This window comes from Ictidomys tridecemlineatus, chromosome 1 (assembly GCF_052094955.1).
Source record: "Ictidomys tridecemlineatus isolate mIctTri1 chromosome 1, mIctTri1.hap1, whole genome shotgun sequence".
NCBI classification, from domain to species: domain Eukaryota; kingdom Metazoa; phylum Chordata; class Mammalia; order Rodentia; family Sciuridae; genus Ictidomys; species Ictidomys tridecemlineatus.
This window is the reverse complement of record NC_135477.1, coordinates 251,080,643-251,107,081: the sequence shown is the minus strand read 5'-3', so window position 1 is coordinate 251,107,081 and position 26,439 is coordinate 251,080,643. Positions and strand designations below refer to the sequence as shown.

General features: G+C 39.2%; 1 protein-coding gene across 1 annotated transcript in view; it reads left to right on the top strand.

Moving 5' to 3' along the window:
• Otulinl (OTU deubiquitinase with linear linkage specificity like) overlaps positions 1-26,057 on the top strand; it is a 30,585-nt gene extending 4,528 nt beyond the window's left edge. The window contains exons 2-8 of the mRNA XM_078018026.1: positions 13,291-13,450; positions 13,538-13,569; positions 13,671-13,762; positions 14,925-15,074; positions 18,520-18,648; positions 20,083-20,352; positions 21,264-26,057. Of these exons, the coding sequence (XP_077874152.1) occupies positions 13,291-13,450; positions 13,538-13,569; positions 13,671-13,762; positions 14,925-15,074; positions 18,520-18,648; positions 20,083-20,352; positions 21,264-21,437 (1,007 nt within the window). The 3' untranslated portion in view covers positions 21,438-26,057. The remainder of the gene's footprint in view (positions 1-13,290; positions 13,451-13,537; positions 13,570-13,670; positions 13,763-14,924; positions 15,075-18,519; positions 18,649-20,082; positions 20,353-21,263) is intronic.
• The last annotated feature ends 382 nt before the right edge of the window (positions 26,058-26,439 follow it).

Genomic DNA, 26,439 nt, shown 5'->3' with positions numbered 1-26,439 from the left:
TGTTTGTGTTCTCACTTTTCCAATAACCTTTTTTGTTCTAGCCATACTCCATTTTTTATCTTTCCCATTTATTGGAGCCAGAATGGACAGGTGGCATCATGTTTAAATTATGATGATGATAAAATGTTTATGTTCATTTCTAGGAGACGATGGACTATTGTCTGTTAGTGCTGTTGCTGGTTCCTAGGAAATAAAAATATCAGCAACTGTAGCACATAAAATGCTGTGCTTGATAAATCTCTAAATTCAGAATTTTATAGCACATCTTTTGTTGTTGCCTCAACCTTGTAACTGTGACACTGAGTCTGTGGAATTGTTGGATGAATACACATAGTAATTTAAAATACCTCATTAGTTCTGTCTCCTTTTGCTCAGTTACTGGTTTTTAACAGATGCTAGTGTTAGTCTATCAGAGGGAGTAATCTGTAATTGGAAGTCAGTTTCTCAAGAGAGCCTCCTCAATTCAGGGAGAAGTAGAATCTCATTCAAAGTTGAGGGTTGACTGTTAAAAGAAAGAAGCATCCCACCCTCTTGTTCCCATCATGACGGAGATAAGTTCCTGTCCTCTCTAGGCTGGGGACAGTCTCAGTGGTTGCAAACTAGTTCTCAAATAGCACAGGCATGGACATGGTTTGGAGCTGGTGGTGGCAGTTCTTTGGAGGGCTTTGAATAGTTTGTGTTTTTCTTCTAAGCCAGGGTATAGAGTCTACCTTACAGCACTTAGTCTCCCAAGTTGAAGAAAAGTGAACTAACTTCCTTCTTGCTTGGTAATGAGAGACTCGACCCCCCTGGGTGTTAGAATAATGTCTAGTACATTGGGGCTGGGCTGTTTTTTGATCTGTCACAAGACCTCAACTTGGTATTAACTGTCTAAAATTAAAGGAAAAACAAATGCTTCCAAATCACCCCTTGGACGGGGTGCTATGTGAGCAGGATGGCTGACAGGAAAGGGGAAGTGGAAGAGATGACGAGCTAGTTCCAGTGCAGGCTGAACAGATACGCAGCCCCCATCTAGATATGAAGTGCTAGAAGCACTGATGTCAGTGACAAGATTAGCTGTTTGGCATTTTACTTGGCATTTGCAGAATGAACTGAGAATTCAGTTTGTAGATGAGGAGTAGATTGGTCCTCCACTTGTCTGCTTGAAATGGAAACATAGTAGACTTATTAATGTAAATGTTGATTTGTACCCTGGAAGAATAAGACTTGGGCTTATGAATCCCTCTGAAGTCTGAAGATAAAAATCACTTGAAGAGAGAATGTACTTGATTAGTTTTCCATGGTCTGTTCATTCATTTTGTTTTTAAAATATCTGTTCAACTAAATTTGGGGTTCTTAGCTCATGGTCACACTGGAGGATTTCGCATAGACTGTGCTTGTCTTGGTCTTCATGTTTTCCCATTCCAGTGTTTTCTCCATATGTACCTCACTGATTCATTCATTCAAAATTTGGAGCCTGTAACATGGAGGTTCAGTTTGTCCTCTCCCTCATCCTCCCTCCCATCTTCCCAGCCTTCTTTTTCTTCTTTTCCTCTTGCTTCCTTTTAGAAACTGGTCACTTTCTATGTTTTCAGGCCAATAGGTTTAATAGCTCTTTAGAACCATCTTCAACGACTAAGGGTATTTGTCAAGCTCTTATGTGTCTTTGTGTGTAGGCCATCTTTCCTGGTTGCTAGCTTCAAGTAATGTTTTGAGTTTAGTTTGAACATCAGTTTTTTCTCACAGTTATTCAAAGTCCTGTGCCATGTGCTCCAACGTGACTATTCCTCCGACATAACTCTGAAGCATATTAAAATAAAGAGACCTGTAGAGAAGTAAAGGAGGTGGTGGCTAATGGCCTGGCCTCCTTATGTTTTCTCATAGTGGAGGAAGCTAACGTCCAGAGTCACTCAGCTCCCTAGGTCTAGACCTTGAGTTCCCTCCTCATTCCACTACCTTGAAACCATCCTACTAGGTGGCCACTTCACATTCTCACTTCCTGCTTTGTGTTTATGTGGTGTAATTAAGGGAAGAGAAAACACTCTGATGGTTCACTGTTTCTGACATGCACATTAAAAACTGGAAGGGCCCACCAACATAGAAGCTCAGGTATGGTGGAATGACAGAATAACCTCCAATGAGAGAATAAGTTTACTTTTCTCACATCAGAGCTCAGAGGTCCCCAGGGCTGGGACAGGTTCCATGGTGTCAGGGGCCCAGGCTTCTTCTACAGCCTCTATGCCCATAGTCACTTTTTGGTCCAGGATGGCTGCTGGAGCATCAGTCATCATGCTTAAAATCCAACTAGCAGGTAGGAGCAAAGGTGAAGGATTTGCCCCTCTTGATGAGCACTTCTGAAAATTACATACCTACTCTTGGCCAGAATTTACTCCCATTGCCATATGTAGCATCCAAGGAGAATGGAATGACCCTTTTTTCTCAGTAGCCTTGTGCCTGACTGAAATTCAGAGTTTTTTTCTGTATAGAAGGAGGAGAGAACAGACCCTGGTGCAAGCTGACGATGTCTGCCACAGAGACACGAGGATTGGATCCTGACTACATGGATTCATTCCACTCATTCAAGTAACATTTATTAACGGTCTTCTCTGTGCCTAGGCATGGAGAAAGCAGAGAGAAACCAGACACAGTCCCAGTCCTTAAGACATTTGCCGTCTATGGAGGGAAACAGTCACTAATCAAACACACACATAATTGTGTAAATTGAGATGAGTACTGAAGAAGAATAGTGTGTGCTAGGAAAGAGGAAAATAGGGATCTGCTCAAGCCAGGGGGTTTGGGGGTGGTTCAGAGAAGGAGGAGTGAACTAGATCATGAGTGGAAGTCATAATGTTCCCGACGGAGGGAATAGCACAGACAAAGCCTTGTGGGAGGTGAGAGTGAGCTCTGGGGGGCACTGAAGGTGGAGCAAGAGGGAGGGAGGCATCAGACTGAAGGGGGTTGGGGATGGGTGACACTTTCCTGGCTTATCTGGTCCTGAGGATGTTCCTGGGCTGTGGGACTCTCAGTGCTAAAACTGGGAGGGTCCTAGGCAAACCAAGGTGAATTGGCCACACTCCTTGGAGGCCACTTAAGTGATCAGGTTTCTTTCTTTATAACTACTTTCAGGAAAGTTCCATCTTAGATAGGCATAGCTCCTTGCCAGAGGAAACTATTGATGAGTAAAAGTAGCCCCTCGCATGGGCAAAGGGAAATGGGCACAAAACAGAAGTAGCACTTCATTGTAGTTGGGTTACTTTATCAGTGAGATAGATTTTTCTTTACCTGGTTTTATTTCTTCTAAGGATACCTTTGGAAATTAATTGGCATCTGATGATATATTTAAGATAACAGAAAAGGTCAGTGATAGGGGAAGCCCTTGCTTTCCCTATACCAGTTTCTCATTACTGGTAATACATTGAAATCACCTGGGAACTTAAGAGACAGATGCTTGGGCTTAGCCCTTTAATAAATCAGGAAACTCATGGGGGAAGCTAGTGGGATTCTCTGTCCCATCACAGTGTCTCTCAGACCTCAGTGTGCATGCATATCATCTAGGGTCCTGATAGAATGCAGATTTGCCTACAGAGAGGCCTGAGAATCTGTATTTCTAAAACGTCCTGAGGTGATGTTGATGAGCTGCTCCACAAACTTTGAGTAACAGTGCTCTGTAATGTTCAGTGAGTTTCTAAAAAAATATTAGTTGTTGATGAATCTTTATTTTATTTACTTATTTATTTATATGTGGTGCTGAGAATCGAACCCAGGGCCTCACACATGCTAGGCAAGAGCTCTACCTCTGAGCCACAACCCCAGCCCCAGTGAGTTTATTTTTTAATGTTCACTGGTTTCTTTTTAGGTAAGCATATCTGTAGGTCTGCCTAGAGTTAGATGGTCCCATGAGAGGACAGAGAGGTATAAACGTGGGAGGCGTCTATGTGTAGTACCAACAGAAACATCACACTGAACTCTTATTGGGGCAGATCTCAACTGCTCCATTGGTCCCAGAGAGTATTTTGTGAGGGGTTTCAGGGTGAAGCTTGGTTTGTAGCACCAAGTGGCATTGGTATTGGTCACAGAAGAACTAACTCCCAAGGCTTCTGGCTCGGATGGTAAGATAGATGATGTACCATTCTTTACCCTTCTCATATCTTGTCTAGCGGCCCTTTCAGTTCACTTGATTGGCTGCCAGGATGTGGGTCTTTCCTACAAATAAGAAAAGCTGTGGAGGGCTGGGGATATAGCTCAGTTGGTAGAGTCTTGACTTTCATGCACAAGGCCCTGGGTCAATCCCCAGCACCACACACACACACACACACACACACACACACAAAATAAATTAAAAATAAATAAAAGCAATGGAAAGATTTTTTTCAATAGGAGGTGACACATTCATTGAATGTTTAAAAAAATGCCAGGGGCTGAATTTGTATCTCAGTAGTAGAGTGTTTGCCTTGCACATGGGAGGCACTGGGTTTGATCCTCAGCACCACAAAAATAAACAAAGGTATTGTGTCCATCTACAACTAAAAAAATTTATTAAAAAAATAAAAATACTAAACCACACTAAAGAAGAAAATAGAATTAGGGAAAACAGTCCAATTAGAAGGATTAGTAACCATTAGGAACAGCATCCTAATGATTCTAATTAATGTGCAAATTACTACCAGGACAAAAGTGACATGTAGCTTTTGTCAACATGTTCATAAATTATTTGTGTTAGAACGTAGAAGTCTAATGTTAAAGATCAGATTTGTGTGAGAGGATGCCACAAAAGCCCTTGCAAGTCAAAGCAGTGAGCCTGTCTGGGGATAGATGCCAGGCCCTACCTGAGTCTTTAGACTCACAGAACTTACACGTGTGATCTGGGTAACACTTGCTTCCCTTCCCGTGTGCTCAGGAAAGGTGGGCACAGGAGTTGGCGATTAAACAAATTTTGATTAGTCAGCTCAATGAGAGAGAATCCACACATCTTGGTCCTGTGGCCAGACAGGCTTGTTGGCATACTTAAGCTGAACTCACCCCTGGAATGCCATGTCTCCCTCCCAAGGAGAGAGCAGGCCCCAGCATTCTATTTTTGCAGGTAGGTTCAGGGAGGAGAGAAGGGGCAGAGCTGAGCAGTCCCAGGATATTGTTCTAGACCTGCCAGTCACATAGGTCTCTGACCCTTAGGAAGGAGTGAAATGAGAAAGGGAGGGGATGCAGAGGCCACTACCTGACCTCCAGGAAAGTCCCTCTACTGGGAAACTTGAGGACGATGAGGTAAAAGCTCTGATCCCTGTTTCCCCTTCAGGAGATGGGACTCCAGCCCAGCCCCACAGGGATTTAGGTTGACAGCAAGCATAATGTGAGTGGATAGCCTCTTGTTTTTTTGGTTTGCTGCTGTGTAATACTAATCCCAGACGACAGCAATTTGAATGTGTCATCTAGAACTGGGTTCAGCAAGTTAATAGGCCAAATCTGACCTGATGTTTGTTTTTATATGGCCTCTGACCTAAGAATGTGTCTTGTATTTTTAAATGACTGAGAAGAAAATCCAAAGAGGAATACCATTTTCTGACACAGTAATAAAGGAAATTCAAATTTCAGTCTCCATTAATGAAGGTGTTTGGGGATGTGTAATGTAGCTCTACACTGTATTGTCTTGGCTGCTTCCCTGCTGTAAGGGCAGAATTGAATGGTTGGATAGAGACTATATGACTGACTCTTTACAGAAAACCTGCTGACCCCTGATCTACTACTGTGATAATGGTTACCTTGTTTTCACCCAGGGCCTTACTTTAAGAATGGAATGAAGGGCTAGGGGGTTGCTCAGTGGCACAGTGCTTACCTAGCACTTGTAAGGCACTGAGTTTGATCCTTAGCACCACATAACAAATAAAATAAAGACATTCTGTCCATCTACAGCTACAAAAAAAAAAATTGAAGAAAAAAATGAGTTCAGACAAAAGTGACCAGGACAATGAAGAGATCTCCAAATCATATAATGTGGGGGAATTGGTTGAATAAACAGGCCATCTAACCTAGAAAATAAAAAATTGCAGAGTGGAAATGATAGATCTTCAAGGTTGTGTTCTCAATTGTTTTAATTCTTGGAAAAGGAATATCAAGGGAAAGTAGCAATGTTGGTAGTTAGAGAGCACTGCCCTTCAGTCAGAACATGGGTTCAAGTTCAAACTTCTATTTGTTTTCTCTGGACTTCAGTGTGTTCACTTCAAAAATAAAGCTTGCATGTGACAGCTCATCAGATGCCCAGATCCACCATGATTTAAGATTCTCTCTGGTTTCTTGTCTAGAATTGAGCTCTTCCTCTTGCACAAGCTCCTGCCTTCCTCCAGGGGAGGCACTGGAGTTGAACCAGTGCTGGTTCTCTTCCTCATTGATCTTGCAGTTATTTTAATACTTTATTGAACGGAAGTATTGCCCTTCTTAATTGAACAGAATTAATATCTGAAATACAAAAGTTATAGAAAGTCTTTTGACCTCACCATTTTAAACATTAGGTTTTTTTTTTTCCTAACCATAAATCTCCAAAACTGTGATAAAATTCTTGCCTTTATAGAGTTCAAAAAAGTTTAAAGATTGAACATTTGCCTTAAAGGTATTTGTGGGCTCATTGGGAAACAGACATGAATAAGAGGAACAGACCTGTAGTGTGGACGAAGAGCAGAGGGTGCATTGGGGGAAGATCAGGTCTGCCCAAGGGGCTGGTTGGAATCAAACCTTGGAAATCCAACAAAATTCCAGCTTCATCATCCCAAAGCAGCCTGTCATTCTGTGAAAGATATAAAAGGTTTTCCTATGGAAAAGGAATCAGACTTGTTCTTCATAACCCCAAGCAATAATGATTCAGGTTGTGCTTACAGTTTTGATCATACTGTCCTTTCACTGAAAAGCCTCAGGGGTATTTACGTCTCATCAGTGAAGCATCAGCACCCTGACTGGGAATGACAGGCCTGCTCATCAAGGCCTGGCACCTCTAGCCTGCCTTTGCTTTCCTTGCCTTGCAGGCTCCTGTCCATCCTCAGATCTCAGCCCAGCCTCGTGTTCTAGGGAATCCTTCTTTAAACTGACCTAGGTCAGGTCCCCCGCTATGTCGCCTGTCAAACTGCATTCATTTCCCTGGAGGTCACTTTAGTGAGGCTCTTTTTCCTTGAGAAAGGTCCATGCCAGAGTCCAGTCTATTTTGTTCATAAATGTAGCATCAACTTAACTATGTCCATAGAATAAAGGTAGATTTTGATCAATAAAGAGAAATATTCTGGAAAAGGAAATGGACTCCTCCCCCAAAGGGAGTTCCCCGCTGACAGTACCTAAGTACTGGTTGGAGGACAGATGGTGGGAAGACTGTAGCAGGAACCTAGACAAATAAATAGTGTGCATTTGAATAGTGCTTTTTCCATTTAATTTTGTTTCAATTCTGTTTTATCACTATGTTGTTGGCCATTGGGGTGACTTCTTATCATAGAGGCTAAGTGATTTCTCTGGCCCTGAAACCTGAAAGTGGCAGAATGAAAAAGAGTTTTTTTTTTTTTTAATATTTTGTGTTGTAGATGAACACAATACCTTTATTTATTTTTATGTGGTGCTGAGGATTGAATCCGGTGCCTCACTTGTGCTAAGCAAGCACTCTACCACTGAGCCACAACCTCAGCCCCTAAAACTGAATTTCTTGCACATTCTATAAAATCAGTTGTCTCTCCACAGCCAGGGAGGCCTGCATGGTTGGATAAAGTGGTCTTGTATTTCACCGAGAAGGAATGACAACTCACACTTTGATAGTAACATGCCTCACCTGCAACTTTTGCATTTTTATCATTGGGTGGGCCTTAAAAACCCCACACACAATTAGAAAATTAAACTTACCTTTAAAATAATGGGTGGTCTTTAACACTCCTACAAGGTGTGCTCAGTAAAATGAAGACAACTCTGACCTATATGTTATTGAAAGCATACAAACAAGATCCTGTCTGTGTCAGGCAGGGAGCAGTTTCCTGCTGTACTGTAAGAGCCCTGAGTGAGATGTGCACCATCTCTGAAGATTGTGCTCACAGCTTGAGTAGGTCACATGGCAGGCTAGAGTTGAATGCCTTACTGGTCACGACAGTGAAGATAAAAACCTTCCGCTTGGTGGTTCTCTTCCTCATTGATATTGATCTTGTAGTTGTTGGTTTAATACTTTAATGAGTGGAAGGACTGCCCTTCTTAATTGAACAGAATTGATTACTGAAATATTAAAGTTACAGAAAATCTTTTGACCTCACCATTTCAAACATTAGGAGGGTTTTTCCCTCTCCTAACTATATTATGGCATTGAAGCAGATAGCAATATCTTTTGTTTATTAAATATAGTGTTTTTACCTGAAAAATTTTAAACAAGGAGATTTTACTGTATGTCTGTCTCTTTACTTCCTCTGCTACCTCTAACATCTATGTGAAGTTGCCTTTTCCACCCTTCTTGCTCAGGTTTGATGTCCTCCTTCCTGGCCCACTTAGGAGCAAGTCACTGGGCTGGAAGCAGTTGATGTGTTGACATATGTAGGGAGGAAGCTCCATTGTACTGCATGTTGGGCCATGAGTTGGATTGGAAGGGGAAGTAGATGAGGTTGAAGACTGTGGCAGCCTATGAGGAAGTAGAGAGTAAAGAATTAGCAGTCCTGGGCTGGAGCAGCCTTGGGAGTTTCAGAGGCAAATCCAGTGCTGCTGAGTTTCCCTGAGCAAGACTGTGACATCCACGCCACTGGGAGCCCACAGCCCTGGGTAGAACTGCTGATCACTTCTTTTTTGGCTCTTCAGCATCTTTTAGTTTTGTTTTCAGGGTTTAGTTCTTTTTTCTTTTAACTGGTTTCCTGTTGTAATGTTTGGATCACTTCAACTGTATTACGTTGTGGCAAATTGAAAAAAGTCAGGTAGAATTTTACCACAAAAAGCAGTGCCTTCTTAAAGTTCTACTCAATGATCTTATAGTTAGAGTGATCAGAGATTGGGTTTTAGTTTGAGATAGTCACACTGATGCTTTTAGGAGGTCCTGGTATAATTCCTCCAGCACACCTTAACTACCAAAGCGTTGATTCTTCTGATTATTTGCTTTGGGGTCTTGGCCTGCTTTGATGCTGGTGGCTAGGGGATGCATAAGATGTGATTAAGCTGTTTTCAATGAAACAGAAATAAATTCATTGTATTTTAGACTTATTTATATGTAGATGTGTTTCAGCTACCACCCAAGTGGTTCAGCCCAAAAGGATTAAAAAGGAATTTCATTTTTCTGTGTCTCTTGATAGACGCTAATAATATCAATCTATAATTCCTGGCAACATCTCTCTTTTCTGCCTCCTCTTGCAACCTACACTTTGTAGAGATTCTTCTTTGCCCAGACTTGCTCTACCCACACTCCCTTTTGTTCTTTCCATTACCTAGGATGACTGAACATGCAGAGGTGGGACTTTCCCTCTCTTTGTACTTCATCAAGCACAGGGACCCTCTCAGATGGGTGCGCACTTCTCCTGGGTCAGGGTTTAGGTAGCTGGGCTAGTGACAGCAGAATTCTCCTTAGCAGAAAAGGGGACTGTCTGAACCTTCTCATGTCCAAAATGTTACTCTCTCTCAGCTGTATTTGGAAAAATGAGATTCCACTCAGGAGATCACCTGAATTGTTATCAAGATACTGTTTTGCAAGATGTCTGTAGGATGTTTCTTTCTCTTTTATGAATTTTTAAAAACTTTAAAATTTTCTTTTAAAGAGTCTTAATTCTCTTTGCTGTAGCAAACTTGCCTTGAAGATTTACTCAGCTCCATAATTCATAGTACAGCAAAGTCTAAAGCAGGTAGCTTCTCTCATTGCATCTGTCCTGTCTTTGGAGTCTAGTTCCACCACTTACTGGCTGATTCTTCTAGGCAATTATTCAATCTTTTTTTCCCTAACACTTTTCTTTCCTGTAAAATAAAGGTGATTCAGGTAATAAGTAAAAATAATAATTAGTGCTTATTGGGTACTTAATAATGTGAGAGATGTTGAGCTAAGCACTTTGCCTGATGTCTCCTTTGAGCCCTAATGCAGTTCTGAGAGTCAGGTACTCTGTGCCCCCAGCATTGTGATGTAGTGATGGTAACAAGAGTCAACCTGTGGGGGCTAGGGAGGAATTGGGGTACTTTGGATTAGGTAGAAGGGAGTAAAGGGAGGGAAGGGGGTATGGGGGGTAGGAATGATAGTAGAATGAATCAGACATTATTACCCTGTGTGCGTATATGATTGCACAATGAGTGTAATTCTACATTGTATACAACCACAAGAATGAGAAGTTATACTCCATTTATGTATGATGTGTCAAAATGCATTCTACTGTCATATATAACTAATTAGAACAAATTAAGAAAAAGAGTTACCCTGCATTGAACACTTCCTATATACCATGCTCTGTTATGTACTATCTTCATTTCTGGGTTTAGAGATTAAAATGGAGGGAGAGGAAGTTGTTTGTCTCATGCTTCTGTGAGCAGGACCAACTTGGTAACCATTGTATCAGACTCCAAGTCCTCCTTACTATAAGATGCACAGCATGGCTCATAGGAATATGAGATAATCTCTGTAAAATGCTTAGCACAGGGCTGACACATAGCAGTTTAAATTGTAACCATTTTAATTATTAGTGAAGTTATACTTTTTCTTGCTAAAACATGGCTCTTCCTCTCCTTAGAAGCCCCATTCCTGGTACCATTAGCACATAGCTCGTTCCGATCCTATACATGATTATAATGGCCATGGCCCACTCACCCATGACTACAAAGTCCCCTTCCTGCGACCTCCAGATAGTTCCCTGATACCCATACCAGTATCCCCAGGGTACCTTCTCTGGCCTTTCTTGGCTTGAGTTATTTGACCAAAAAAATATGAGAATATACATTTTTGTATATATGTGCATATACAAAATATACACACATATTTTGTGTATACACAAAGTACAGGCTTATATTCTAGGGTTGTTTTCTGGTAAGTTGATCATCTCACATATTTCTGTCCTGGGTATGTAGGTAGGGTTTATTTGGAGGATAAGGGTGAAGGGTTGGGAAATGTGTGTGTGTGTGTGTGTGTGTGTGTGTGTGTGTGTGTGTGAGAGAGAGAGAGAGAGAGAGAGAGAGAGAGAGAGAGAGAGAGAGAGAGAGAGACATTGAAAGCATTTGGGTGCAAGCAGGGAGAGCCATCTTCTATGATAGGTCCCCATGGAGGCCTGGGTAGCTGCAGGAGAGACCTATGTTTAGGGGACGTGCCCTGAGGAGTTAGGTGGTACTTGAATGAATGCAGCAGGTCTGTGACAAATGAGAGTACATGCCCACAAGACAGCAGCCAATCCCTTCATGGCTGCAAGCCCTCCGTGTCCACACACTCAGGAGCACTACTCTGTGGCTAATGGCAGTTGCTCTGAAAATGCCCTTTAGGGAAGAAGAAAGGTGAATAGTCAGAACACACAGGAGAATCCCAATCTCGTGAGTTTACAGAAACACAGCCTGAATAGGAAATTCTAAGGAGGCCGAGGGGGCGTGGTGCTTTCATACACGTGGTGGGAGTGCTGGTAACTGGCAGAGTTGTTTTTGAAGGCAGCTTCTGTGAAAGCCAACAATGTGCACACCCTTTGACCTGGCATTTCCTCTTCTTGAAATTATATTTAAAAAAAAAAGCAAACATGACTCCTCAAGGACTGTTGAAAAGAATGTTTGCCACAGCATTGTTTGTAAAAGTGAGAAGTGGGAAACAGTCCAGACGTTTGTCAGTAAGGCCGCAACTTCCATACAGGACAATCTCTGCTAGAGTACTGTGCATTCACTGGGAAAGTGACATTGACAGGAAAAGTGCCTGGCTTTAGAGTGAGAAAATAAGTTATGTGAATGTTCCACTTAAGAGATATTTACAGCCACAGTTGAAGAATTATGTATTACATAGACCCCATTCTAGTTCTCCATAGATTTAAGGATTTACTAAAAGTGTTTGTGTTAGAATTTTCAAAGTTTAGAAGACTGTCTCAGTTAATAAAAATCTAAATTATAGATGTAAAGGCACTACAGCCTTATGTTTTTAAACAAAATGTTTGACTAAATTTCTAGGTGGTAGTAAATATAACAGTGATTTGAAAAGCTAATTAACTCTTCTAAGTAGATACTTGTTTGAAAAAGTCATTTTAAGTAACTAGAAATATATAATTTTTCATTTGCTGGTAAATTATTTATTGAGAGTACAAATGTATATCAAATGTCCAGATGATCAAAAATGCCAGAATTGTAGATTCCATATTGACAAGTGTTTCACTATAGTTGATCACTGGAATTTTACTAAATTGTGTACTGTGGAGGAAATTATTTTGCAACAAACCCCAGGAGGTTTGGCCCTTATTCAGATGACCTCTTTCTCATCCGTACTCAGCATTTTACATTCTCACACAAATATAACTAGGAATCTTCAATATTGAACAGCAAAATGTTGCATGTGTACCATTTGAGTCTCCAGGCCTGTTTTTCCCCTTGTCAAATCAGAAATTGTAGTGTTATGTCACAAGCAGCATGTTTGGAGCCATTTCATGGCTCTTATTGTACAAAGTTCACTTTCTGGAAATGATGTCTGTGTTCCTGTTATTTTGTGTTACTAAGGTGATGCCATATATTATAACCCATAATGATTAAGAAATATAGCATTAGGCAGACATGGATCCCAAAAGGCCAATTGGATTGATTGTCTGCAGTACACCTGGTGCTGAACTGAATTCCTAAAATTGTTTATGAATTCAGCTATTCAACAAGAGCCAAGTCTTTGTCAAGCATTGTGCTGGTGCTTAAGTATTTCATTTCACTGTTTCCCAGCAGGGTCAGTATTTTCACCCTCATTTATAATCAATTAAATTAGGATAGGATGGGTTAGGTTGCTGTAGTCATATGGCTAAGTAAAACTGTAACATGGCTAAGCAAGTTTTGAGTTAGAAATTGTAAAATCCATGCTCTTAATGCTCAATTTCCTTCTTTAATTTTTTTGGTGGACACAACATCTTTATTTTTATGTGGTGCTGAGGATCGAACCCAGCACCCTGCGCATGCCAGGCGAGCGCGCAACCGCTTGAGCCACATCCCCAGCCCAACGAATATGTTCTTATATATGACACTGATTATGAGAGAACTAGATGTTTCTTTAACTTTTGGATTGAATTTTTAAATAAAAATAGTTATGTAAATTGAGGATAGACACTTTGCAGCAAAATTACTATGTGTGTGTAAATGTGTGTGTTTTACTTAAAGCTGATGTTTAATTGTGATGTACTTTTTTTTTAATTGTAGAAAGTGACCAAGTTCACTCCTGGACACTAGTTCAAAGCCAGGTCCTAGATACTGCCTGGAGAATAGCAAAGGGCTCTGTGATGTTGGCAGTTTCACTGTTGGTGGCCATCCTCTGCTATTTCAGAAGGCTGCATTTATATTTAGAGCACTGGCTGAAATGGTAGGTCATTGTGTCATATTTAAATTTCAAAAATATTTCACTATCCGAAGCATAATTTTGACATTATTATTCCCTTTTATTTTTCAGGTGGATTGGATATCTCCAGAGAAAATTCAAAAGTAAATATTTTATGCAGATTTTTATTTTTTAAAGTGCAGAGAAGGCTCATAAAGGGAGGAGAATGGGAAAATTAACTGCCTTTTATTTTGATTTGGTCCAGGGAACCTCAGTGTGGAGGCGGAAGTTGATTTACTCAGTTATTGTGCAAGAGAATGGAAAGGAGAAACACCCCGTGCCAAACTGATGAGGAAGGTGTGTCTGTTTACAGAGGTTATGGAAGACATAGACTGTCAAAATCAGGAAATATTCCATTCTGCTTTACTGAATCCGGAGATCAACCAATACCAGTGGGATGCAAGTAACAATTGTGGCTGTAATTCAGAAGTCACACAGATGCTAGATGTTGGCATTAGGTCTTTAACCTAAAAATCTGTGCCTTTAAGGAGTTTGGTAAACCAGGTTGTAATGTCAGAAAACCCCTGAGCATTGTTCCATTCTCAGGTCTCTCCTGGCCCGCCTACTAAACGTTTTCATGTGCAACACAGGGTCTTCTTGAAGGAATCAAGTACCCTCACATCAATATTTTGAGGAGTTTTAGAATTTTCCATTGAATTAATCTTGGCAAATATTCCCAACAATGCTGTCCAATCTTGTCACCAGCAAAAGCAAAAGGAGGGAGGGGTACATTTAAAGTACATTTAGCATGCTCTTAAAAGCATGCAGTAGTTTTGTGATTAGGTTTGTCCAAAATGACCTGCCCTAGACTTCCAGGATTTGTCATCTAGAACAGACTCTAACACATGAGAGTCATTTTAAAATTAAATTACATGCAGTCGTAATCAGAATTTTATCATTGTTTCTGCTGTCCACTTTAACTGGGAGGAATATCTCACTGAAAATAATATTTTCTCAGTATGTCCACTGAATTAACTTTTTTTCTCTTTTTTCTTTTTGGTACTTGCTATTGAACCAGAGGGCACTTTACCATTGAGCCGTATCTTCAGCCCTTTTTTATTGTTTATTTTTATTTTTTTGGTACCAGGGATTGAACTCAAGGGCGCTCAACCACTGAGTCATATCCACAGCCCTATTTTATATTTTATTTAGAGACAGAGTCTCACTGTGTTGCTTAGTTCCTTGCTGTTGCTGAGGCTGGCTTTGAACTCAAAATCCTCCTGTCTTAGTCTCCTGAGCTACTGGGATTATAGGTGTTGCCACTGTGCCTGGTTTTATTTTTTATTTTGAGACAGGGTCTTTCTAAGTTTTGGTGGCTGGCTTCAAACTTGTGATCATCCCATCTCAGCCTCCTGAGTCTCAGAGATTATAGGTGTGGCCCCTGTAGCCAGCTAAATTCACTTTCTTCATTCTGTTATCCAGTGTAATTAATGAAACATTTTTCTTTCTATGCTAATAGGCTTATGAGGAGCTCTTTTGGAGACACCATATTAAATGTGTTCGACAAGTAAAGAGAGATAACTATGATGCTCTAAGATCAGTGTTATTTCAGATATTTAGCCAAGGCCTCTCTTTTCCATCCTGGATGAAAGAAAAAGATATTGTTAAGGTATGTCTTCACACTGGGGACCTGGGAATGTTATGTGGACAGTAACCACAACTCAGAAGCTCATAGTCTTCTCAGCATGGCTTTGTACTCAGAGCATCATGATATTGAAGGAACTTTGAAAGGCCATTTAATCTAATCCTCTAAGTCAGTTTGAAAATTAACTGTTTCAGAAAGCTAGTCATACTCAATTTTGTTCATCTGTTTCTGGTTTTTTTTTTGTTTTTGTTTTTGTTTTTGGTAGATGGACACAATACCTTCATTTTATTTATTTATTTTTATGTGGTGCTGAAGATTGAACCCAGTGCCTCACATGTGCTAAGCAAGTGCTCTACCACTGAGATACAACCCCAGCCCCTGTTCATTTGTTTTCATTACCCTCGTCTTTTCTTGAGTGAATTTGTCCCTCATAAGTAAGGTGATCTAGTAAAATTCACTTTTTTACTCTGCATTAAATGAGTTTTAACAAATGCATGTAGTGTGTAGTCACCACCCCACAGATTCTCTTGTATACCTTTGAAGTCACTTTTCTTTCCCACTCTAGCACCTGGCAACCTTGATCTGTTTTCTGTCCTTATAATTTTGTCTTTTCCAGCTTGTCATCTGATTGGAGCCATTAGTATGCGTGTTTTGAATCTGACTTCTTTCCCTTAGCAAAATGCATTTGTAGTTCATCCATGTTGTTCTGTAAATTTGTGGTTCCTCTCTTGTCATTGTGGAGTGGTGTTCCTTCTTGTGAATGTTACACAGTTTATCCATTCACCTATTGGAAGACATCTGGGTTGTTTCCAGTGCTTGACAACTATTTTAAATATTCTTATACAGATCTTTATATTTCCTTGGGCAAGCATCTAGGAATTAGATTGCAAGATGGTTTGGTAAGTATATGTTTAAGTTTATAAGAAATTGCAAAACTATTTTCCAAAGCGACTTGGTTATTTTTCACTCCCACCAGCACTACATGAGTTCCAGTTGCTCCACATTTTCACCAGCATTTGGTATTGTGAGATTTTTGTTTGGTTGGTTTAGTCATTCTAATAGGTATGTACTGGTACCATTGTACTTTTAGTTTGCATTTCCTAGTGAGTAGTAGTGATAGTGGCCATCTTTTAATGTCCCTAATTGCTGTTCATATTATCATCTTGGAAAATCATCTTGTCTATTTAAATCTTTGGGTCATTTTTAATTGGGTTGTTTATTTTCTTATTGTTGAGTTTTGAGAATTCTTTATATTTTATGAGTAGACACACTTTTTGAGCTGTGTAATTTGCAGATATTTTCTCCTATTCTGTGGCTTGTTTTATTGTTTTCTTTTTTTTTAATTTTTTATTTTTTATTGGTTGTTCACAACATTACAAAGCTCTTGACATATCATATTTCATACATTAGATTGAAGTGGGTTATGAACTCCCAATTTTACCCCAAATGCAGATTGCAGAATCACGTCGGTTATACATCCACAATTTTACATAATGCCCAATTAGTAATTGTTGTATTCTGCTATTTTTCCTATCCCCTACTATCCCCCCTCCCTTCCCCTCCCTTCTTCTCTCTCTACCCCATCTATTGTAATTCATTACTCTCCTTGTTTATTTTCCCATTCCCCTCACAACATCTTATATGTAATTTTGTATAGCAATGAGGGTCTCCCTTCATTTCCATGCAATTTCCCTTTTCTCTCCCTTTCCCTCCCATCTCATGACTCTGTTAAATGTTAGACTTTTCTTCCTGCTCTTCCTCCTTACTCTGTTCATAGTTGCTCTCATTATATCAAAGAAGACATTTGGTATTTGTTTTTTAGGGATTGACTAGCTTCACTAAGCATAATCTGCTCTAGTGCCATCCATTTCCCTGCAAATTCTATGATTTTGTCATTTTTTATTGCTGCATAGTGCTCCATTGTGTATAGATGCCACATTTTTTTTTATCCATTCATCTATTGAAGGGCATCTGGGTTGGTTCCACAGTCTAGCTATTGTGAATTGTGCTGCTATGAACATCGATATGGCAGCATCCCTGTAGCATGCTCTTTTAAGGTCTTCAGGGAATAGTCCGAGAAGGGCAATAGCAGGGTCAAATGGTGGTTCCATTCCCAGCTTTCCCAGGAATCTCCAAACTGCTTTCCAAATTGGCCTGTTTTATTGTTTTCTTAAGGATTATGGCAGTACATTCTTAATGAACAACCTGAATTTTTATTTTGAATCTGGTATGCCTAATCTAGAATGGAGAAGTAAAGAAACATGAAGCGTGTGATGTAGAGATCTAGCTGTCTAGGTATCTATATAGGCACCTATCTAGATACCTAGATAGCTCTCTCCTTCTCTTTCTCTTTCTCCCTCTCTTACACACACACACACACACACACACACACACACACACACATACACACATACGTGTGCGCGTGATCTTTATTTAACATCTTTTATCTGAACTTCTTTTTTAATTTCTGTTTTATCTAGCAGATATTTGTTGGGTATGTATTGTGCTGGCCTTGCTGCTAGTTGCTGAGGACAAGGAATATGTCAGGGACCCTAGGTTCAACAAGTGGAATCAGCTGGAAAAATGTATTGGATGGCTATGATGGGCTAGATTCTTACATACATCGTGGTCTTATTTAATCCTATCAAGAGCTTGTAAAATGGACATGTTATCTTTAATTTATAGTGGAGGATGAAGCTAAGAGGTGAAATAATCCTAGTTAAGTCATCTCTTAACTGCTAAATGATAGCCTGGTTTGCAGAATGCGTCCTGATATAATTCATCTGTTTCCTGATGTATGTGTCTAACTTCATTTGGTTAAAAATAGTTTCTTTCCTCCTCCTCCTCCTCCTCCTCCTCCTTCCTCCTTCCTCCTTTCTCTTCCTTTCCCCTTCCTTCTTCTTTCTTTCCTCCTCCTCCTCCTCCTCCTCCTCCTCCTCCTCCTCCTCCTCCTCCTCCTCCTCCTCCTCCCCCCCCCCTTAACCCAGGGATTCTCTGCCACTAAGGTACATCCCCAGCGCTCTTTATTTATTTATTTATTTTTGGACACAGGGTCTTGCTAAGTTGCTGAGGCACACCGTGAACTTGTGATCCTTCTGCCTCAGCCTTCCGAGTCACTGGGATGAGAGGTGTTTACCACTGCACCCAGCTAAAAAATAGTTTCTAAAGTAGTTTCCAACATCTAGGAAGTATGATATTTTATCTAAAAATTTTGTTTCTATGGACATAATCCTATATTTAGGTTGTTATCCATTGTGAAGTGATGAAGTAAAAATATAATCTAAAAAAATCATTTAACCCACAAAATTTTTAAAAAGATGACTGTATGCTTTTTACTTTACTGTTGTTTCAGTCTTTTAAACTGAAGATGATGCTAAATGAGATAAAATCATGTGCTGTGACATGTTCCAAATTATGTATAATAAATATTGGGGTACTGATAATTGTTGGTATCTTCTTCCTTTTCAAGCTTCCTGAAAAACTGCTGTTTTCACAAGGTTGTAATTGGATCCAGCAGTATAGTTTTGGTCCTGAGAAGTATACAGGTTCAAATGTGTTTGGAAAATTACGTAAATGTGTGGAATTATTGAAAATGCAGGTGAGCATTTAGGGACATATGTCCCGGGCTGAGGTTGTGGCTCATAGGTACAGCACTCGCCTAGCATGTGTGAGGCACTGAATTCAATCCTCATTACCACATAAAGTAAAACAAAGACATTGTACCCACCTATAACTAAAAAAATATTAATAAAATATGTCCCAAATGTAGCCATATTTTTCTAATGTCAGGCATATTACTTTATATTAGGGAAGTAATACATGCAAATAGTAATGTTCCGTTTAGTAACTGATGAATTTCCTTTCCAGCTCTTCTTTCTCCTTTCAATAAACAAGAGAAATGTTCTGCATAATAATCAGGCCCTTTATACTACTGTGGTCTGGAAACCTGACCAATCATGTACCTCTGTTTACCTAGAATAATGCAGTACAAGTTCCAGACAAGGTTCTCTGAGTGCCCCTCTGAAATGCACCCTAATAAAACTTGGGTGTGGTGCAGATGCAGTACTTATAACTAAGAGTTCTTTCTGCCTTTTAATAATGACACAAGTTTTGGATGATTAGAATGAATCATTAGCCTCCACTTTCTAACAAGGTTATTTTCAGAAATACCTTAGACTTTCTGAGCCAGTTTTTTTATCTGTATGAAAGAGAAATATGAATAGTTTATGCCCTATAGGTTATTATGAGGATTTAGTTGATATTAGAAGAGTGCTTTGAGCTGTGCCGGGTGCATAGTAAGTGTGAAGGAATGCTAGCACTGTTCTTGGCTGAAATATTTTTTGGATAATCCAGCAATCTGGAGCAGTTTTAGAGAACTGACTTGCTTAGTACTTCAGTAAGTGGTGTTTTTTAAAAAATATGTGGACTAGTTTATTATTATAAGATTTTGTGTGTGTGTGTGTGAGGGAGGGAGGGAGGGAGGGAGGGAGAGAGAGAGAGAGAGAGAGAGAGAGAGAGAGAGACAGACAGACAGACACTCCTCAAGCTGCTGTAACAAAATACCATAAACTGGGGGAGTTAAACAACAAGCATTTATTTTTTGCAGTTCTGGAGGTAGAAGTCAGATCAGGGTGCTAGCAGGGGGCATAGCCCTCTTCCTTTTTTATAGATATCTTCTTGCATGTCCTCACATGGCAAGAGAACTACCTAGTTTTCTGGCCTCTTATCAGGGCACAAACCCCATTCGTGAGGGCTCCCACCATGTGAACTAATTGCCATCCCAAGGTCTCACCTCCTAATGTTATCACAAGGTTAGGCTTCAGTGTATGGATTTGGGAGAGTAGACACATTCAGTCCATTGTAGCATGCTTACAGTTAAAACAAATCAGCACCAAAAAATATAAAGTGATAAGTTAAAGTTCTACTTTCATTTCTTAATCTTTGGCTTATTTTATCAATACTTAGAAAATTATGTAATGGTGCATGCATTCACTTTTACCCTTCTAAATTTTGTTTTGCATCTAAATTTTAGTGGACCGAATTTAGTGGAATTAAAGATTATCACAAGAGAGGAAGTATGTGTAACATCCTTTTTTCTGATGTCATTCTGGAACATAAACTTTATGAAGCTTTAAAGTTCATCATGCTATATCAAGTCACTGAAGTTTATGAACAAATGAAGACTAACAAGATCATTCCCAGTCTTTTTAGACTCCTGTTTTCCAGGGAGACATCATCAGATCCTTTGAGCTTTATGATGAATCACCTGAATGCTGTAGGTGACACATGTGGATTAGAGCAGGTAAATGGGGAAGTAGAACCATGTGTGTTTGGTTAAGGGTGAGAGGGCAGTACTCAAAACACGTAGGTCTGTGGGGCTCACTTTTGATAAAACCAGCTACACAGAGGTGGTTTGTGGATATTATTGGCCCCAGATGAGGAAAAGATGAGTAAAAAGTTTGCTTGTTGCCCCTGTGTCTGCAGACCCTTGGCTGGTGAGTGCCAGTTCTGGTCTTGCTGACTTCTCACACTGGCAACAGGTTCTCCCACACACACGGGAGAAGAGGTCCAGTTGGAAAATGAGGTCGCTTCAGGAAAGCATTTGGTTACCTATTGCAGATGAATAGAAATTATTGAAACGTTTAAATCCATAATTTTTTTCCTTGTGGAAAAGGGTTTCTGTTTTCTTTGGATTTGCTTTCCTAGAAGGTGAATCAAGTTATCTGACATTTTTACACAAATTGATTTGGAATGAGGTCAAGCTGGTTGGAAAACAGTGTAATTTCTAATTGTGAGCATTCCTTTCTTTTTCAAGTTTTTTTCTTTTTTTATTTATTTTTTTTATTGGTTGTTCACAACATTACAAAGCTCTTGACATATCATATTTCATACATTAGATTGAAGTGGGTTATGAACTCCAATTTTTACCCCAAATGCAGATTGCAGAATCACATTGGTTTTCAAGTTTTTTTCTAAACAGCTTTTTCCTATGATTTCTTCATACTAGTCTAGAGGGATGTTCCTACGCTTGTCCCCTTCCTTGTGCACAATGGACATTTTTTCCTAAGTCTGCCCACTCACTGGCTTATGGGTGGGTCTGTAGAAAAGTAGGTTATTTTATAAGTTGCAGAAAAACACTCCCCCCACTATGGTGGGAGGTAGGAATTTGAAAATTTGTGTTTGTGACCTCTTTTTTTTTAATCTTATCCCCAGATTGATATGTTTATACTTGGATACTCCCTTGAAGTAAAGATAAAAGTGTTCCGACTTTTCAAGTTTAACTCCAGAGACTTTGCAGTCTGGTATCCAGAGGAGCCTCTCAGGGAGTGGCCAGAGATCTCCCTGCTGACTGAGAATGACCGTCACTATCACATTCCTGTCTTTTAAGTCTGCTGTGGGCGGGGCGCTGGCTCTTGTCAAAGACAGCGGTCATACTTACAAGTAAAGTATTTCTCGGAAACCAAAGCTAGTGTTTCAGCTACGGAGGGAATCAGGACCTTTTTCTCTGGAGTTCAGGTACACTGGCTGCAGGATGATTTTCCTGTATTTTTCAGTGATTTCCCCTGGAACAGCTGCACTGATTTATTTGGTGGTTGGTGGTTTGACCTTGTTTGTAAGAGGTTCGGCAACTTCACTTAATGGCAGGCCTTTAAGCCACAAGGAAATTTAGTATGGACAACAGAAAAAAAACAAGAAGAAAAAAATGTATGGAAAAATTGCTAACCTGGAAAGAGTTTCTTCATCTCTGACCTTTATGTTATTAAGACTCTCATCTTGGGCTGGTTCAAGATCGTCATAAACATGCCATATGTTTTAAGCATCACCTTCATGGGAATCTTTGTTATATATTAATTTTCTAGAACCATTTGATTAACATTAAAATTATGTGTGTATGTATATATAAATGTAAACATTTATATATACATATATGCACATTTGGCACACACCCACAAGTAATCACTACTTTGTAAAATTGTATAATTTGTTTTATGTATTGCTTTTTTTGTTACTGTTATATCTGGCCAGCTTAATTGGTTTTATTTAGATAAAAATGGTAAATTCTGTAGATTAAGGCAACTGAATGGTAATTACTGAACTGTCACAAAAATATTAAACTGTAGTATATTTAGCTTATATTTACATGTGTATGTAATGACTGGAAACTCATTGTGATAGGCTGAATAATATGCCCAAACACAAAGGTATCTTCATCTTAATCCCAGAACCTGGGATTATGTTGGGTTAAATGGCAAAGGAGAATTAAGGTTGTAATTGGAACTGAGATACTAACCATTGACTTTGAAAGGGGCAATTATTCTGGATTCTCCAGGTGGGCCTGGTGTCATTGAAAGGGTCCTTAAGAGTGGAAGAGGGAATCTGAAAAGTGTCAGTCAGAGGAGAATGTGAAGAGGAGTCAGAGAGATGCACATTGCTGATTTGGGAAGAGGAAGGGGATATGAGCCAAGGAATGCAGGGCCTTTGGGAGCTGGGAAAGACCAGGGACAGACTCTTTCCTAGAACTTCCAGAAGGAGCACAGCCCTGCCAGCACCTTGATTTCAACCCAGCAAGACCCAGGTCAGATGAAATCTGCAGAACTCTAAGGTAATAGCTTCAATGGTTAAACCACTTGAGTATGATGTAATATGTTACAGGAGCAACAGAAGCCTAGTATTCTCAGATTGACTAATTTTTATTTTATTTGGAAATACTTTTTTAGTCATTTTGGAAATCTTTATTTTGGAGATGCCTTGCTCATCTCTTGAATTTCAATAAATTCAAAATAATTTAAAAAATCTTGTAATGACATTTCACTTCAAAATTACAACTTCCTTTATGACAAATAAGTGACTTACTTAACAACATGCGTGGCACTAACATTATCCCATGATTGTATTGTTTCTTGAATAAATAAAAAGGTATATTAAATGCTGAAGCATATGAAATTAATATTCACATTTTGCAATGGAGATGATCAATTGTATGTATTACAAAACCAAGATGTCCAACAGTGCCCCCTGTCATTTTGTTTTCTGGTTGAAAGTTAATAAACTCAGATCAAGGGGCTTTGTGTTACCTTGTTAGCAACTCAAAACAAGAGTTCTGACTTAACTTCCACAGCCCCTTCCGGCTTGGACATGTCCATGGTTTTGCATAACCCCAACCATATAATTGACAGTGTCAGAAATGCCCCCCTTGCTATATTACTGTGACCACGAACTTCACTATTCTTTTCACAAGTAGACATGGTGACAACCTGCTGTAGGTGGCTGTGACTAATATTTATGGAATTGCTGCTCTGAATTTTTGGCTCCAATGGAACTGTTAGGTGCCTATCTGGCTTTTGCATATTACCATTCACTTTGGATCTCCTTAACCAGTGTAATCATTTCCATATCCGTCCAGGACTGAAAGGAAAATCTTTTCCCCTAGGATTGGCAGCCTATAACTGTGTGACATCAATCAACCCAGTACACTTATCCTGATTGTGTGTTGTGGGGGCAGGGGGGCATGGGGCAAGAATTCTTTAAATAGGGGGTCAAGACCAAATTGTGAAAAAGCACTTTTCAATACAGTGAAAATAAGGATGACATTTAAATAGTGGCAATGTTTTGGGAAGGTACCCAAGCAGAAGGCTTTCAGGGTGGAGGTATTGAGTGCTTTGTTTTTGTTGTTGTTGTTGTTGTTCTTGTTATTCCTTTTTTTTTAATTTAATGAGTGTAACAAACTGAGTAGCCAGAAAGAACTGCATATAAAGTAGCACCACTTTGGAGGGTCTCATGTGCTACTGACTGGGCTAGCTGGGCAACCATCGGCACCACTTTTAAATGCCAACAATAAACTATCTGTGTGGTGCCAACATTTAAATGCATTTCATAACCTAAATGGTGATAAACCTATGGAAAAAATTAAAACATAATGCCCTTGTCTTTTTCTGATTTTAGAATAAATTTCTTAAATCTTGGCTGTGTGGCCATACTGATGAGGAGTTATGGATATTAGTTCAAGAATGAATTTTTTGTTGTTAAAATATGCATAGCATAACATTTTCCATTTGAACCATCTTCAAGTATACAGTCAGTGACATTATTGTGCAGCTATCACAACAGTGCATTTAACCCTCCCCAATGCATTTTTTCATCTTTAAGATGACTTTAGGAGGCAAGTTTAATTCCACACTTGACACTGGGATTTCTTTTACTTTTGCATACTTTTATCACATCTGAGAATATTCTCTGAGCTCAAAAGATCCTCAGTGGAGAAGTCCAATATGAGGGAGGTTTAGATGACCAAATGTCTCTGGAATATCATGGTTATTTTTGTAAAACAGTAACTGTAGGTGACTTCCAGGTCCAACTTAGGAACACTATCATTTGGAAGGTACCCATGAAATTATTAATTCAGGGCCATCAGGGTGACCATGAGGGTCTTCATAATATTGAACCAAAAGTCTTTTCCACTGCAGATAGTCAAGTGAAAGCCCAGGGCATTCTAATATATGGGAAATCCAGCTGAGATGGTAAAGCCTGGCCTGCAGGAGAGAGGAGCAGCTGAATCAGGGCTAATTTCCCTTGGATTTTACTGCAGATAAATTTTAGATGGAAATGTTTGCTATTATTCTTACTTACTAGTTTAGTAAGATCAAAGAAAAATAACTTCAATTCTGTCCAAGCTGGTCTTGGGGAAGAAAAAAAATCTAAAACTTTTCTGAATACTCTGCAAATGTTGAGAATTTCACATCAAAGAAGGTAATTTTTTTTTCTTTTTTGGTATGGAGGAACCACCAAGCTATGGCTCTAGTACTTTTTTTTTGAGACAGGGTCTCATTAAGTTGCTGAGGGTCTTGCTTAGTTCCCAAGGTTGATCTCAAACTTGTAATCCTTCTACCTCAGCCTCCCAAGTCACTGAGATTGCAGGCATGTGAGACCGTGCCCAGTGAAGGTAAATATGTTTTAATTGATAACTAACCCTTCAAAATCTGTATATGTATGAATAAGTAGGTGACTAATTCCAGAATCAGCAATAGTTTTATCTTAAAAAGTAAGTACCTAACGCTGTATTATTTTCAAGATATATTTCATGCTGTTTAACACAGTCAGTTATTGTTTAAAAATATATATATATAATAATGTCTATTTTCATGGATTTAAAATTGTCTATAGGTTTTTTATCACCGTTGAGTATTGCTTATCATAATTAAATATTTAGATATACTTTATAGCCATTCACTTTGGTTTTTAAAATTTTTATTTTAATTGACAAATAATATTCACTTTCCTTCAAATCCTATTTTTAATCACAATTTTTTTAAATAGCTAGACATAAAATTGAGTGAGTTCAGAGGCTGGAGATGTAGCTTGGTGATATGATGGTTTCCTAGCATGTGTGAGGCCTTGGATTCAATCCCCAGATGCACAAAAAAATTAAAAATTAAGTGAGTTTAAGTACTATAGCAAATTCTATGTTATTTTCCCAAAATAATTGGTTAATTCACTTTTGCTTCACTCTTGTCATACTTCTTTAGGCCAAGAAAATGAAAGCTCATCTGGATTATATTTATGCTTAATTGCAACATAGTTTATAAGTGAATGGAAAACCACTTACACATATTCTCAGTTACCCCTGTACTAAAGTGTTCTGTAGAGCAGCCAGGAGTGTACCTACTGTCTCTGCACTTGAAGCTCATGAAATGTGTTGGCAGACACTTGCTGCTGAGTGGAAATGGTGAGGCTCAGGAGCCAGTATGGATGAGCACAGGACAGGTGGGCAACGTGTGGAATGGTAAGGTTATTTTCCTAACTGGTATTGTGGAAAATACCACTCTCTGTTTAAAAAATTAAATTTCTGTGTCTAATCAATTTGTCAATCCTTATAATTAATATCATCAGGTCTTAGGAGGTTTTTAAGTCATTTTGCTGTCACCAGTGACTGTCACTGACTCATTTGTAATGATTCCTGGGAATTTTGGTAAAGAGAATTTTCTTAAATAAAAAAGTGCTTGCTCTAAATGCTTTCATCTTACTCTAGATGGCTTTAAAGTCCATTTCTGCATAAGTAGTTTTTTTTTTTTTAAATAGGAACATGGGTCTGGGGATGTGGCTCAAGCGGTAATGTACTCACCTGGCATGCGCAGGGCACTGGGTTCGATCCTCAGCATCACATAAAAATAAAATAAAGATGTTGTGTCCACTGAAAACTGAAAAATAAATATTAAAAAAATAAAAAATTCTCTCTCTCTCTCTCTCTCTCTCTCTCTCTCTCTCTCTCTCTCTCTCTTTAAAAAAAAATAGGAACATGTTCTAAGAAGCATTGCTGAAGTATAGAAATATTTTTCCCATCAAAACATCTTATTTGTACACCAGGACTATTTTCTTGTCCCTAACTTATGAA